The 15,936-nt window shown below is 42.3% G+C and overlaps 3 protein-coding genes across 3 annotated transcripts; all 3 read left to right on the top strand.

The window, feature by feature from the left end:
• The first annotated feature begins 898 nt into the window (after positions 1-898).
• On the top strand, positions 899-3,476 carry LOC140037940 (L-type lectin-domain containing receptor kinase IV.4-like). Its single transcript, XM_072083124.1, has 3 exons — positions 899-926; positions 2,833-3,081; positions 3,229-3,476. Exons 1-3 carry the CDS (start codon positions 899-901, stop codon positions 3,474-3,476), a joined length of 525 nt encoding a protein of 174 aa, XP_071939225.1.
• An 18-nt stretch (positions 3,477-3,494) lies between these two features.
• LOC113735895 (L-type lectin-domain containing receptor kinase IV.1-like) lies at positions 3,495-4,769 on the top strand. Its single transcript, XM_027262864.1, has one exon. The coding sequence runs from the start codon at positions 3,495-3,497 to the stop codon at positions 4,767-4,769; it is 1,275 nt and encodes a 424-aa protein (XP_027118665.1).
• Positions 4,770-6,345: 1,576 nt separating this feature from the next.
• On the top strand, positions 6,346-8,358 carry LOC113735894 (L-type lectin-domain containing receptor kinase IV.1-like). The gene has a single exon (XM_027262863.2). The coding sequence runs from the start codon at positions 6,346-6,348 to the stop codon at positions 8,356-8,358; it is 2,013 nt and encodes a 670-aa protein (XP_027118664.1).
• The last annotated feature ends 7,578 nt before the right edge of the window (positions 8,359-15,936 follow it).

Here is a 15,936-nt window from a genome sequence, read left to right as displayed (position 1 = left end):
CTTAGGCGTGATCACTTGGCATGGGCACGCCTAATTACTATAGAGTCTTCTGACCGCAGACGAAAATTGCTTTCCTTAAGCGTGACCATCTAGCGTAGGCACGCCTAACTGCTAGGTAGTCTTCTGTCCGCCAAATTAAAACTTCCTTCCTTAGGCGTGACCACCTAGCGTGGGCACGTCTAACTGCTAGTTTCCTGTCACAAAAGCAACAAATCACTAAATGCAACTCACACTTAACAAAAACTCCAAAAACATAAGAAAACTAAAATAAAGGCCTTGGGTTGCCTCCCAAGCAGCGCCTTTTTTTAATGTTTTCGTCTAGACATTGCCATATTTATTCACGGAGGATAAAATCGTATAGCTCGTTTCAGTGTTTCATCTTCTATGTATCCCTGATAACCCTCGTAAATAGAGTAATTCTTGAACGCACGAGGTATGGTCTTCCATGTATTAGTAGATGGCGCCAAACAAACAGGTGATGACCTTAATTCTTCACTCACTCCTCCATCACGAGCATTTATTGGTTCGAGATATTTTGCCATCGCAGCTCTTAACTTATTCCTGTCATGAAATTCAAAATCTTCTAGTATAATAAAATCAATTTCTCTAACAGGAATTAAAGAATAAGAGTTAGAAAAATATTGATTAAGAAATAGAGGAGATGTCACTGCATTTGAAAATTGTTCACTGGATTCATTCACTTGAACCATTTGATATTGGGATTCCATTTCTTGTACTTCAATTCCCTTTTTAATTACATCTTTAGATTCTTGTTCTTGAGACTCTTGCAGTACCATGTCATTTGTCAGGATAATTGCACTCTCATATTTCTTATGATCGATAATAGCTTGTGAGGGCAATTCTTCACACATTCGAGAAGTCAATTGCGTTATCGTAGATGTCAATTGAGTCACTTGATCCGCCAGGTTACTCATGCTCGCTTGTGTCTCCTGATGAAATAAATATGTGTTAGTAGCTAGTGATTCAATCATTTCTTTAAGAGACATACCTAACGTAGATAATGTTTCTTGAAACTCTTGTTGTTGAAAATCCATTGGCCTGGTCGCATAATTAAAATTATAATCATCCCATCATCCTTGATCATACCCGTTTGAATAAGGGTTATATCACGTTTGATATTGAGGTGAAAATTTTTCAAAAGTATCGATTGGAACACTTAGACCATCTTGAAATGCAGGGCATATGTCGGTTGAATGATCTGAGGCAAAATAAGTTCCACAATTTGCAACAGTCCATTGATTATTAGAAAAAGCACGAGTCTCATAACCCATTCTAGAAATAAAATCCAATCTATCACCAAAACACGGAATGTTAGCAGTCATAAACTATATATAAAAAAATAAGAGAAAAATAAAAATAAAAATAATGAACTAAAAAAGAAACAAATTAATCAGGCACTAATCCCCGGCAACGGCGCCAAAAATTGACAGATTGTCGAGCCTGTGCAATAATAATTACCTACTCAAGAGAAATACAGATGTTGTATATAGCGGTGAGTAGGGTCGAATCTACAGGGATTGGGGATAATTCGTTTTTTCTAGAGTTCAAAGTATGGGGGGTTTTAGGATTAAATGCTAATGACTTGCTAACTAAACAAATTAAATGTGCAAAATAATTAATTGGGAGAAATAATCGGGGAAACTCTAGCCAAGGATACACTTAAAAAATAGTTCGTGCAACTGATCATTCATTCAAATATAATTTCAATAATTATTAATAAATTGGTTATAGTTGTCATACACGCGATAAACAACCAGTCTTTCCTTAATTTCTCGATAGTTAAGGTACGACCGTTAACTATTTTTCTAACCCGAAAACAACCCTAAATACGACTGTAGGATTTAATTTCTGGTTTGCATTAAGATTTAAAAAAGCCCAATCCTAATTAACAAACACGCTACGAGGGTTTGTTTAAGTTAGATCGTATGTTTTCCTGACATAAACCCAATTACGCCAGTTGCTACCAGTACGGAAGTAATCGAACAATTACGGATTCAACTACCCCCAATTAGCAAAATAGCCTAAATGAATAATTAAATATTGTGCATCTATTCAATCATACACGATAGCTATAAAAACAATTAAAAGTAGAAAACATATGAATACCAATAAATGGAGGAAGCAGTTAAAATAATTTAGATCTCACAGTAATTGTTGAACCAAATCTTCAGTTGTTCCCTTGACTAGAAGTATAAAATCAGTTCTCCATTAATGGAGAACAAGCCATGCAAATAATTGTTCCAAGCTTTTCCATTGTTTTTCCTTCCAAAAGTCGGCTAAAAAGAAAAAGTACAAAGACAAGAGTTCCAGCCGAATTGTTCCTCCTCCAATCGGCCAACAAGAAAAGAAGAATAAGAACAATAGTAACTATCCCCTTTTTTGTCTCTAGCAAAAGAGATAATGAATTGATGTCTCACGAATCTCTGCTCAATTACCTCATTGATTGGTTTCTTAATACCAATACAACTCCTAAAAAGATTTCTATTACAAATTAATTTCCTTCAACTTTTCTTTTCCTTGAGAATGATCCCCGAAATAAGGAGAGTCCTGACAGCTAACAAATTAGGAAGTTGACTCGGATTGAGAGACTGCCCAATATCAATCCCGTCTTTCTGGCCTTGAATGTAGGTCCCGAATGTATCACCATCAAATTAACTGAAAAATTACCACTTTTAATCATGTTTTGCTCCTTTTCCTACAATTAGCACCATTAACCAAATATAAGTAGAATCAATCAATTAAAATAATATTTGGCTAAAATCAAAGGAAAAAATAATTATAAATTTAACAACAAATTATGACCTATCACAGCTGGTGCAGCAGCTTCTGATGATGTTGGGTTCATCTTTCAAGGATTTCAACAATCAAATCTAAGCGTGGATGGATTAGCCACGGTAACCAACAATACCCTCCTACGAATAACCAACACCACCATATCACAAACTGGGCATGCCTTCTATCCTAATCCCATCAAATTCAAGAGCAAATCTAATAGTTCAGCTTTCTCCTTTTCCACCCAATTTGTGTTTGCTATAGTACCCGATCTCTCAGGCTTAACTGGTACCGGAATGGCTTTCGTGATTGCACCAACAAGAACCCTTACAAAAGTGCCTGACTCGCAGTTTCTCGGCCTCTTCAATAGCAGCATCACAGGAAATCAAACAAATCACGTTTTTGCTGTGGAGCTTGACACTTACTAAAACCAAGATATTGGAGATATCAATGACAATCATGTCGGTACTGATATTAACTCTGTGACCTCCAAGGTATCCATGCCAGCGAGTTACAAAGCTAATAACAAGAATTCATTAGACAACTTAACTCTTATCAGCGGTCAACAGATGCAACTTTGGGTGGAATACGATGGGATGGACAGGAGAATCGATGTTACATTAGCACCAATAGCTGCTGCCAAACCACATACTCCTCTTTTGTCTTTGACATATGATCTTTAGCCAATTTTAAAGCAAACCATGTATGTTGGCTTTTCTGCGGCCTATAGTCCACTCAAAATAGGAACATCTCATTTTATACTTGGATGGAGCTTCAAGATGAATGGTGTTGCACAAGCTATTGATCTCTCCCAGCTCCCCAAGCTACCTCGGTTTGGACATAAGAAAGTGTCTAAAATTTTCACCGTGGGATTGCCCCTGATTTGCATAACTTTTTCATTAATACTAATATCTGGAGTAGCTTATTATCTAAGGAGAAAGTGGAAGTTTGCAGAAGTGCTAGAAGAATGGGAGCTAGCTTACGGACCTCAGAGGTTCAAGTATAAAGATTTATACATTGCCACCAAGGGGTTCAGAGAACAAGAGCTGTTGGGAGGAGGCGGATTTGGCAGGGTCTACAAAGGCGTGTTGCCAACAAACAGGGTTGAAGTTGCTGTCAAGAAGGTCTCTCATCATGCAAGGCAGGGTATGAGAGGATTTATCGCAGAAATCATCAGTATAGGACGCTTGCACCATAGAAATTTAGTACCGCTCTTGGGTTATTGCCGGCGTAAAGGAGAGTTACTTTTGGTATATGAATTCACGTCCGATGGTAGTCTAGACAGATTTCTGTTCAACCAACCAAAGTGTTCTCTCAACTGGAACCAAAGATTTCGAGTCATCAAAGGTGTGGCGTCAGCATTGCTCCATCTACATGAAGAATGGGAGCAAGTAGTGATCCACCGAGATGTAAAAGCCAGTAATGTTTTGTTAGATGGTGAACTGAATGGAAGATTAGGAGATTTCGGTCTGGCAAGGCTATACGATCATGGAACTCTACCTCAAACCACCCATGTAGCGGGATCTTTTGGGTACCTTGCCCCTGAGTATGGTAGGTCAGGGAGGGCCACAACGAAGACTGATGTATATGCTTTTGGTGCCTTTTTGCTAGAGGTTGCATATGGAAGAAGGGCAATAGATCCCCGAGCAGTACCAGAAGAGAGTATCATTTTGGTTGATTGGGTATTTTTGTGCTGGAAAGAAGGGGATATTCTCCAAGCGGTTGATCAAAAGCTGGGTGCTGAGTATGTGAAAGAGGAAGCAGAATTGGTGTTGAAACTAGGCTTGTTGTGCTCTCATTCAGAAGCAAATCTTAGGCCAAGTATGAGGCAAGTTCTGTTGTACTTGGAGGGATCAGTTGCCCTGCCTGATTTATCATCACTGGCCATGAAGGGTTCTGCTGTTGGTTTTGACGTTTCCACAGACAAATGTTTTTCACATTCTGTAGCAGACTATCTTCTCTCTGACGGTCGGTAATTAAGATGCTTATCTTTCTGATTTATTAATTTTTCACCTTCAAGCTTTTCACGTAAGGTAATACTATCTCTGAGATACATTCTGCTAAAAAAAATATTTTGAGGTATCCTTGACAAATAAGTTTCATCGAAACTTTTTTTTTTATACAGAAAAAATTTGATTTGGAATAAATTTCAATTGTAATGACCTTTAGAGACAAAACAAGTACGAAAAGTAATTTCATGTTGTAAACCTTAGAAATTAAACAATAACATGAAACAAAATTTCCTTAGGGATAAGCTAACTATTTTTTTACTTTTCATTCTATAACAAATAAAAAAATCAAGCTCCAAACCTGAAGGAAACAGAGGAATTAGTAAGAATAATCCTATACACATCTCTTTACATTCACAAAATTTTTACTTGACAAACATTAAAAATTGTGTTTCAATCTAATTTCATAACAACTATTTGTAAATCCATTCCTATGTACTTGTCCATCATTTAACAAATAATTTATCATTAGAAACATTTTGAACCATTACCAACTTTTCTTTCGCCGTTCATTCCTATGTACTTGTCCACTGTTCATGAGAATATTAATTCTTTAAGCATAAAATTCTTTAAATCACAATAAAAACTCGATCTTGCCAAATTATTTCTGCTAATATGTGCATAACATCTATAGCATAACCATAACCTTCTTTTGGTCTTCCGAAATGTTTCTATAATTCAATTCATGCACCATAGCTGCACACATAACTTTCTTTACCAGAATGTTTTCTTTAGAAAATGTAGTTAGCTAAGAAAAAATGAACCATATTAGCTAACTACTAATTGTTGATTTATTTTTGTCTTTTATGGGTTATAAAATGGTATTTACAATTTTGTCTTTTTGTATCTCCTGAAAATTTGTACGTACACAACAATGCTGCAAATCAATAAATATTACTCCCTCCGTCCCACTTTGATTGTCCTATTTCTTTTTTCACACAGTTTAAGAAAAAGTAGTTAACTTTGTTGAAAAAGTAAATTTATATTGCTATTTTCCTAAAATACCCTCACATTAAATATGGTACAATTTTATGGGAACTTGAATTGATGGTAAAAAAAGAATTAACTCTCATTAAATGGGGTAGATTTATAGTAACAACTACTTACATTGAATAAGGGTATTTTAGAAAAATTAAAATACAACTACATTTTTCAATTGAAAAGTGGACTACAATTTGGGACAGATGAAAAAGAAATACAGGACTATCAAAGTGGGACGGAGGGAGTAAGTTAAACTTAACCTTAAGCAAGATACCAGACAACGTTCTCTCTTATACACAACGTGGTACATGCATTAATAATGCCATCGTGGTTTTAATTTTCTTTGGCGCCTCGTAACGCTAACGTCATGTGTTTAAACAGTAGTCATCCTATTTCACAATTAAATTGATCATTAATGTGTTAGTTGATGCTGAATAAAAGTATAAACAAGCTATTCAAATGATGTACGGCGTAAGAAAACTCGTTGTATCAGTTTGTATTCAAAGTAATGAAATACAATAACAAGTCGCCTAATGACTCGTCATTGTAGCACGATCCAGCCATGTCAATGAAACTAGTAACAGCAATCTTAGCCTATTTTCTAGTTCGCATCGGAGTCGGTGCAGCAGCTTCTGATGATGTTGGGTTCATCTATCAGGGATTTCAGTCATCAAATCTAAGCCTGGATGGATTAACCAAAGTCACCGATAATGGCCTTCTACGGATAACCAACAACACCAAATCACAAAGTGGGCATGCCTTCTATCCTAATCCCATCAACTTCCAGAGCACATCTAACAGTTCAGCTTTCTCCTTTTCCACCCAATTTGTGTTTGCTATAGTACCCGATGTCCCTGGACTGATTGGTTCCGGAATGGCTTTCGTGATTGCACCAACAAGAAACCATACAGGAGGGCCTATGTCACGGTTCAATATTATGGAAACTCTCGGCCTCTTTGATACACCCGCCAATGGAAGTCAGAATAATCACGTTTTTGCTGTGGAGCTTGACACTTTCCAAAACCAAGATTATGATGATATTAATGCCAACCATGTTGGCATTGATATTAACTCTGTGAGGTCCAAGGCATCTAGGCCAGCAAGTTACAAAGCTAATAACAAGAATTCATTTGACAACTTAACTCTTGCCAGCGGCCAGCCACTGCAATTATGGGTGGAATACGATGGGGCGGATAGAAGAATCGATGTTACATTAGCTCCAGTAGCAGCTGCCAAGCCACATACTCCTCTTCTGTCTTTGACATATGACCTGTCGCCAATTTTACAGGAAACCATGTATGTTGGCTTTTCTGCAGCCACTAGCCCACTCGAAAGAGGAACATCTCATTTTATACTTGGATGGAGCTTTAGGATGAATGGGGTTGCGCAAGCCCTTGATCTCTCTCAGCTGCCCGAGCTACCTCGGTCTGGACATAAGAAAGTGTCTAAATTTTTCACCGTGGGGTTGCCCCTGATTTTCTTACTTTTGTGGTTAATACTAATACCTGGAGTAGCTTATTATCTAAAGAGAAAGTCGAAGTTTGCTGAAGTGCTGGAAGAATGGGAGCTTGCTTACGGACCTCACAGGTTCAAGTATCAAGATTTGTACATTGCCACCAATGGATTCACAGAAAAGCAGCTGTTAGGAAAAGGCGGGTTTGGCAGGGTCTACAAAGGCGTTTTGCCAACAAACAATCTTGAGGTTGCTGTCAAGAAGGTCTCTTATCATGCAAGACAGGGAATGAGAGCATTTGTTGCAGAAATCGTCAGTATTGGTCGATTGAGTCATAGAAATTTAGCACCGTTGTTGGGTTATTGCCGGCGTAAAGAAGAGTTACTCTTGGTATACGAGTTCATGTCCAATAGTAGTCTGGACAGGTTTCTGTACAACCAACCAAAGTACGCTCTCAACTGGAGCCAAAGATTTCGAGTTATCAAAGGTGTAGCGTCAGGATTATTCTATCTACACGAAGAATGGGAGCAAGTAGTGATCCACCGAGATGTAAAAGCCAGTAATGTATTGTTAGACGGTGAACTGAATGGAAGATTAGGAGATTTCGGTCTGGCAAGGCTATACGATCATGGAACTCTCCCTCAACGCACCCATGTAGCTGGATCTCTTGGCTACCTTGCCCCTGAGTATAGTAGGACAGGGAGGGCCACAACAAGCACTGATGTATATGCTTTTGGGGCCTTTTTGCTGGAGGTTGCCTGTGGAAGAAGGCCAATAGAACCCCGAGCAGAACCAGAAGAGAATATCATTTTGATTGATTGGGTATTTTCGTGCTGGAAAACAGGTTGTATACTCCAGGCAGTTGATCATAATTTGGGTAATGAGTATGTGAAAGAAGAAGCGGAATTGGTGTTGAAACTGGGCTTGTTATGCTCTCATTCAGAACCAAAGATTAGGCCAAGTATGAGACAAGTTCTGTTGTACTTGGAGGGATCAGTTGCCTTACCAGTATGGGGCTTTTCTGCTGTTGATCTTGGCTTCGCCCATCCTACTGTTGGAGCTTCCACAGACAATTGTTTCTCACATTCTGTAGTAGACTCTGTTCTCTCTGGCGGTCGGTAACTTTTCTAAATTTAGGAAAATAAAAGTGCTTATTTTGTCGAGTGCATTTTTATTTTCTTTCTACCCACGAGAGCTCCTTGTACTGTTTATTAGTGTGGCATCTCAAATATGCAATGTTTTAGTATTGAAGCCTTTTCTTTTCCCCTTTTCTGTGTTTTCTATTTTCTAGTTTCTGTATGTCTTGTAAAAAGATTCATTCATGTAGAACTCGAATTTAAAATTCAAATAATAATAAATATGTGCAGGGTTATAGAATTGAAGGAAGAATATAATCATTCGAATTATTTATGTGGGAGAATGAGAGAGCAATAAACGCAACTCACAATATTATTAAAATTTTAAACAATAGAAGAAAATGACATCACAATAAAATCCTATAAACACTCTTAAGCTCTCTTAAGAAAATACCTAAACTATTGCCCTATTTATAACTTATTAAGAGTTTTAAAATAAGAAATCACTTGCATAAAAATTATCAAATAAAATACAAAATCATAAATAATACAACTACCTTAAACCTAACTTCAATAAAACTAGTGGATAAATAAATAGAAACTTTGAAGTTTGGTTTATTTTGCCAACAATTAGTAGCAGTTAATCATTAACATGTTTTTTAAGAGCAAAATTAAATTGTTGCACTAAAACATTGTGGAAATCATCCCATCACACCTATGCATAAGAGCAAAGATAGCCCAGAGCACAGAAGATCCAACAATTAAATGCCCAAAGACTGAAACTGTCTGGTCCTTTACCCCAAAACGACTCACATTTTTGTCTGAACAACTCAATCGATCTTTTCAATTGTTTGACACTTCATTGAACTTTTCGTCCATTACTCATGCTTCTTGATTGCTAGCAATTAATTGTTAGTTTCAGTTAAATGTTCCATCAAATTTCAAAATTAGCTTGATAACGATTTTCTGTGAGCTCATTATATGTATATATATATATATATATATATTATATGTTGAAGAAGAGCAAAGGAAATAAGAATGAAGTCAAATGAACTTCATAGTATAATCAACGAAAGGGACCGTTTAGTACCAAAGTCTTTGGACAGATACAATCTGGATTTTAATGTATTTCTACCTTTGGTCCAGTGGTCACTTCCAAACCTTCTAAGATTTAGTGGTGCGGGAGGTCAAGGTTCGAATCTTGCCGGTTCGAATCTTGTCTCGAATCTTGCCTCCCACAAAAAGTCATAATATGTGACGGTTTTTATTGGCCATTTTTAATAGAATTTCTACTCATATCGAATCCCCTCCTCCTCCTCTCAGATTAGATTAGGTTATAGAAATTCTATCCTTGAGCCCTAACATGCATGGTCTTAATTTGATTTTGTTAGATTAAAGGAGTGCTCCGACATCTCCTTTGAATTTTTTTTACTGCTAGTGCAGTTAGGGCTGTGCATCGAAATCGAAATTGGTAAATCGGAAGTTTGAAATCGGAATTTTTCGAATTTTTGACTTGAATTTTCCCGACCGAATTCGATTTCGAAATGGTCAATTCCGATTTCAAATTCGTACCGAATTGATTTCGGAATTCGGTGAATTCCGAATTCACCGAATTTCCTTTTTTTTTTTCCTCTCTTGCTCAAAAACAGAAAAACCTCTTCTGCTCACCACAACCATAACCTCCACCGCCACTGCCAAGGCCATTGAATCTTACAAGCAATACCCTCTTGCTCTTCTTCCACCCATCTTCTCCGATAAAAGTCCCATCTTTAATCCTGTTGACTATCAAAAATGTCAATTTCCTCTCGGAAACTCCTGTTTTCAATCAATATTTATATACCAATCGAATCTTTCTTCTTGAAGGATTGCGAATGGTGATGGGCTCTGATACTTTCAATCCCAGAAGCCTCTGCTTCCTCAAACAATCATGGGGCGGAAAGTTTAAGGCAGAGAAATTAGTGGAAATCTAAAGAAATGCTGTCATGGCAGCTGCTACCGCATTAATTTAAGGTGATTCCTACACAGTCGACACCTCCAAGCTCCAGCAACCCAGAAAAGAAAAAAAGGGGGCGGAAGAGTTTGATGCAGGAACAAAAAGGGGGTGCGTACATCAATTTGTCCTTGAAGATGAAGACTGACGATGGCTTGAAGATGAAAAGTGAAGATGTCTGTCGGGCTTGAAGGTGAGAGACGATGATGGCGGAGGAAGGCAGAGGAGGGCGTGAAGATGGCTTGAAGGTGAGACGGAGTCAGGCGGTGGAGGCGGTGGTGGCGGAGGAATGAGGGTGAGAGACAATGAGGAAGAGGCGGCGGAAGAATACAAAAGTGTTAACAGATTAGGGTTTTTGTAATTACAATTGTTAGATATATTATTGTTATTAACTTATTATGTTATATAATATATATTATATATGTATTGTTAAAAAATAAAAACTATTATATTATATATAAATATTATTATTCGAAATCGAAATACCATTTCCGTTTTCGAATTCCTATTTCGAATTTCCCAATTCGAATTCGGTAATTCCGATTTCAAAAAATATATTTTCGAATTCGACCCGATTTCAACTAATTCGAAATCGGAAATACCGAATTCAGTTCCGAATTACCGAAATTTCGAATTCGAAATTCCGAATTCAATTCGAAATCGGTCTCGAAATCGAAATATTTCGACTTTGCACACCCCTAAGTGCAGTTCAAATCCCCAACCTTTAACCAAAAAGAAACAAACTTCATGACTTACATCATTCTTATGTTTTTTCAGTTCAAATTCAACATGGTGAGTCCCAGCCCACGTCCACCGCCCAATTTGAATAAGCCCCTTACACGAGGCCCTACCCTAGTTATGTTTTTTCAACGATTCGTGACTGGTATTGATTTTTATTTAAATTTCTTTTTAAAAAATTAATAACTAGGCTTATATCATACTCATATGTCCAAAAAAAAAAAATCAACCAAATACTCAACTATAACATCAAACATTAGGAAAACAATAATTAAAGCACAATCTGAAATTCAAAGTATTACAAATTTTTATATCTATACTATATTAAAAGCATGAGTTTGAATTAGTGGATTGGTTACATTACATTTTCTTCCCATAATACCCTCACCATAAAATTGAATGACTATATTAACTTCTCAAAGTTGAATGCCTTTTTAATGATTATCGAGGATATTTATGTAATACCAATGATGAGATTTTATTTTAGTAAAGTAGTTTTCATTCAAATCAATGCATTTGACTGAAAATTACAGCATCCCTTGAGCACGTTAGGGCAGTGCAGAGCCGGTCATTTTATAACATCTTGCAGATGACCAAAGACTGTAGACGGCTGTTTAATTAGTTGATTAACTAAGTCTTTAGACTCCTAAGATTCCTCTACGTTTGAATGGTGTAGAGGCCCCGTCCTGGGCCTAGACACGTGGCAACCCAGGAAGGCCAGAGCAGGCCCATGGGGACCACCCTGAGGCGCACCGCTACTAGGGCTCCAAGAGGCTCCAGGGAACAATCCCGCAGAGGGCAGGGAGAATCCCCCTCAGCGCGGGATTGCGACTATCTCGGGCAGATCCCGAAACGTACGGAGGTCGGACTCTCGAGCGGATATAAATGGTAACGCGCATCAACTACAGGAGGTACGCTCTCTGTTGGTAAAGCATCCCAAACAGTTTTACTCACAGTAAACCCCACTCGCCGGAAAACTAACTTGACCGTTGGAGTGCTTCCGGGGACCACCTCGGGGCTCCCCTGTCAGTTACCATAGGAACCACTTGTTGTTTGTTTTGCAGGGTTGGAGTACGCTCTCCTTATCAGCACGCCGAGCTCATCAGATCAGCTCGATCCAGGGAAGCTCAGCGCTTCTTCAGTTGGCGCCGTCTGTGGGAAACGAAGGGTAAGTGTAGTTGTGTTGATGGCGAGAACGCGTTCCAAGCGAACCATGGAGACCACCGATCCCGGAGCCGGCGAGGAGTCCCGACGAAGGGAAACCGAGGCAGCTCGGGACGCCGGGGGCTTAGCTCTCTCGGGAGAACGGAGACAGCAGATCCTTCAATTCGTGATGGAGAACCTCCCCATGTTGGAAGACATAATCCGACAGGCGAAGGAGGGGGGTGAAGCCGGGGGCGCACAAGCCTCCGAGGCGAAGGAGAAGGAGAAGGAATCACCTCCCATTCCCTCAGAGGATGAGTCACGGGACCAACCCCCCAGAAGGAAACGGCCACGGACTCCTTCTCGTCCACGAGTTTCGGTGGTCGGGGATAGAGAGAGGTGCTCCCGCGACCGGTCCGCTTGGAGCCGACCAAGAAATCCTTCCCCGTGGAAACCTGCGTGGAACGAGCCTGAACGCTCCTCCGACCGACCTGTCAAGAGCCGGCCGCGCAACCTTCCCCAGTGGAAACCTGTCCGAGACGAACTCGAGCAGATCTTGCGGCCGCAGTTGTACGAGGACAATTACACGGCCTCGCTCTTTACCTGAGGGATAGAGGACTACCCGCTACCCCGGAGGTTCAAGATCTCGAACATCGAGTTGTATGACGCTTCGACTGACCCGGAAGACCACCTCTCGGTCTTCCTCAGGCACATGTGTCTGCAAACAACCACGGATGAAATCCTTTGCAAGACCTTCCCCATGTTCCTCAAAGGGAGGGCCCGGCTTTGGTTCCAGGGTCTGGCACCGGGAACCATCCGGAGTTTCCCCGAGTTGGCCAGACAGTTTGTCGCCCAATTCGTCTCTTCGAAAACTTATTCGAAGAACGCGGCTCACCTGATGGCAATCAGGTAGAAGCCGAACGAGTCCTTGAGAAATTTCATGGCCCGCTTCAACACGGAGAGCCTGTAGATCCGAGACAATGATGAAAAGGTGGTGATGGCCGCCTTCATGAACGGGTTCAGGGCAGAGGAGCTCTTCTACAAGCTGGCCGAGAAGCCTTCTGGAGACCTGGAAGAGCTCTTGACTAGGGCGCACGCAGCCGCCAACACGGAGGTTCAACACGGAGAGCCTGTAGATCCAAGACAATGATGAAAAGGTGGTGATGGCCGCCTTCATGAACGGGTTCAGGGCAGAGGGGCTCTTCTACAAGCTGGCCGAGAAGCCTTCTGGAGACCTGGAAGAGCTCTTGACTAGGGCGCACGCGGCCGCCAACGCGGAGGAGGCGGCACGCCTGAAGAGGGAGTCGGATCGGGAGCTCGGAGATCAGCGAGGACGGGGAAACCCCGTCGAAAACAAGGATGGTCCGGCCAAGAAGAACGTTTTTGACCGACTCTCAAAGGAAAAAGCTCCCGTTCAACCACCGCTCCCGGAAAAAGGGTACACCCCCCTGACTCGGCCCAGAGCCCAGATCCTGGCCGTCATGGAGGCGGAGGGCCTGGGGGAACGGCCGTCTAAGATGGAGACCCCCCGGAACAAGAGAAATCAGGACCGGTATTGTGCTTTCCACCGTGACGTCGAGCATGACACGGAGGGGTGCTGGGCCCTGCGGAAGGAAATCGAGGATCTGATCCAGCGCGGCTTCCTGGGACGATTCGTGCAGCAGGGTCGACCGGGCCCGGAACCGGGACGCACCTACCTTGGAGACAGGGGCGAGGGCCAGCGTCGCGTAGCTCGGGGCCACTCCCCCGACCAGGACACCCAGAACTTAGCAGGGGGTGATAAACACTATCGCCGGGGGTTCCACGGGGGGGGGGACAGCCATGCAGCTCGGAAGAACAGGCGACACCCCCGAGGGGAATGATTCCCTGAAGCGCCTGCGCATGGACGAAGAAATCACCTTCGGACCAAGGGATGCGGTTCCCCTGGCGTTCGAGAACCACAAGGCTATCGTGATAGACGTCGTAACCAACAACTATCAGGTGAAGAAGGTGTACGTCGACCAAGGGAGTGCGGTGGACATCCTATTTTACCGGGTGTTTAAGGAGCTCAACTTGGAAGATGGATAGTTGACCCCGGTTCGGACACCTCTGGTGGGCTTCACCGGACTGCCCATCAACTCGGAGGGGATGATTACTCTGATGGTCACAGTAGGGCAGGTGCCCAAATGCCGGACCATCCCTGTCAACTTTGTGGTGGTCAAACAATAATCCCCGTACAACGTGTTCTTGGGTCGGCCCGCCTTAAACGCCCTCCGAGCTATTCCCTCTTCGCTCCACCTCAGCGTCAAATTCCCTACCTGGATGTGCATGGAGATCTAGAAGTGACCAGAGCTTACTACTTGGCCATGCTCTGGGGACAGGAGAAGGTGGTCGCCCAGACGACCAGTTTGGAGACGACCAGTTTGGAGCCCTACATCCCGGGGGAGGAGGCCCGGCAATTGGGCACCCAGGACGAAATCGAAGAGTTCCCCTTGAGAGAGGACAGGCCTGACCGGGTCCTCCGCATCGGCGCGTCGTTACCTCCCAAGGAGAAGGAGGGTCTGAAGGCCCTGTTAAGGGAATACTCCCGGGTTTTCGCGTGAACGGTTGAGGACATGCCCGGAATTCCAACTGACCTGGCCGTCCACCACTTCAACGTAGATCCCCGCTTCAAACCAGTGAAGCAAAAGAAGAGGAGTTTCGCCCCAGAGAGGAATGAGGTGATCAGGAATGAGGTCGGCAAGTTGTTGGACTCCCAAAATCATCCTGGAGGTATATTACCCGACCTGGTTAGCCAACCCCGTCCTGGTGAAAAAGGAGGAACAGTCGTGGAGGATGTGCGTGGATTTCACAGATCTCAATAAGGCCTGCCCAAAGGACTGCTTCTCCTTGCCGAGGATCGACAGGTTAGTAGATTCTACTGTGGGTTTTGAAGTTTTGTGTTTACTGGATGCCTTCAAGGGATACCACCAGATAGAGATGGCCGAAGAAGACCGGAAAAAGACCTCCTTCATCACTGAGGAAGGGACTTACTGCTACCGGACAATGCTGTTTGGGCTAAAGAATGTTGGAGCTACCTACCAACGCCTAGTCAACAAATTATTTCAGAATCAGATCGGCAGAAGTATGGAAGCCTACGTGGACGATATGATCGTCAAGAGCCGGACTGACCGACGGCTCGTTTCCAACCTGAGAGAGATCTTGAATATCCTATGGGAGAGCCGGATGCGGCTGAACCTGAAGAAATGCATCTTCGGGGTGAGGTTGGGAAGGTTCCTAGGCTTCCTGGTGTCCCGAGAAGGGATCTGGGCCAACCCGGATAACCTCCAGGCCATCATGGACATGGCCCCTCCGAGGAACGTAAAGGAGGTCCAGCGGCTTACGGGGAGGATGGACGCCCTGAATAGATTCCTCTCGCGTTCCGCGGTGAAGGGGTTACCCTTCTTCCGAATCTTAAAAGCGCATAAGGACTTTCAATGGATTGAGAAATGCCAGAAAGCCTTCGCCGACCTGAAAACATATTTGGCTGAGCTGCCCACCCTGACCGCCCCGGAGTAGGGAGAAACCCTATTCCTATACTTGTCTACTTGCAACGAGACCGTTAGCGTGGTTTTGGTGCGAGAGGATAGGGGGACTCAGAGGCCAATATACTACGTCAGCCGTGCTTTACAAAGATCGGAAATGCGGTACACATCGGCAGAAAAATTGGTCCTTGCCCTGGTGCACGCCGCCCGGAAACTCTGACCTTACTTCCAGACCCACAGCGTTGTTGTC

The sequence above is a fragment of the Coffea arabica genome, chromosome 3c (assembly GCF_036785885.1).
Source record: "Coffea arabica cultivar ET-39 chromosome 3c, Coffea Arabica ET-39 HiFi, whole genome shotgun sequence".
Lineage (NCBI taxonomy): Eukaryota > Viridiplantae > Streptophyta > Magnoliopsida > Gentianales > Rubiaceae > Coffea > Coffea arabica.
The sequence above is the reverse complement of the archived record's forward strand: the minus strand, read 5'-3'. Positions and strand labels throughout refer to the sequence as shown.

Excerpts from the sequence above, each read along its gene's own strand:
- LOC140037940 (XM_072083124.1), top strand. The coding sequence starts at position 899 with ATGTCAATTGAGTCACTTGATCCGCCAG. Across the intron at positions 927-2,832 it reads TGAGTCACTTGATCCGCCAG|CTGGTGCAGCAGCTTCTGAT; the intron begins GTTACTCATGCT and ends GACCTATCACAG. Across the intron at positions 3,082-3,228 it reads CGATCTCTCAGGCTTAACTG|ATATTGGAGATATCAATGAC; the intron begins GTACCGGAATGG and ends ACTAAAACCAAG.
- LOC113735895 (XM_027262864.1), top strand. The coding sequence starts at position 3,495 with ATGTATGTTGGCTTTTCTGCGGCCTATAGTCCACTCAAAATAGGAACA.
- LOC113735894 (XM_027262863.2), top strand. The coding sequence starts at position 6,346 with ATGTCAATGAAACTAGTAACAGCAATCTTAGCCTATTTTCTAGTTCGC.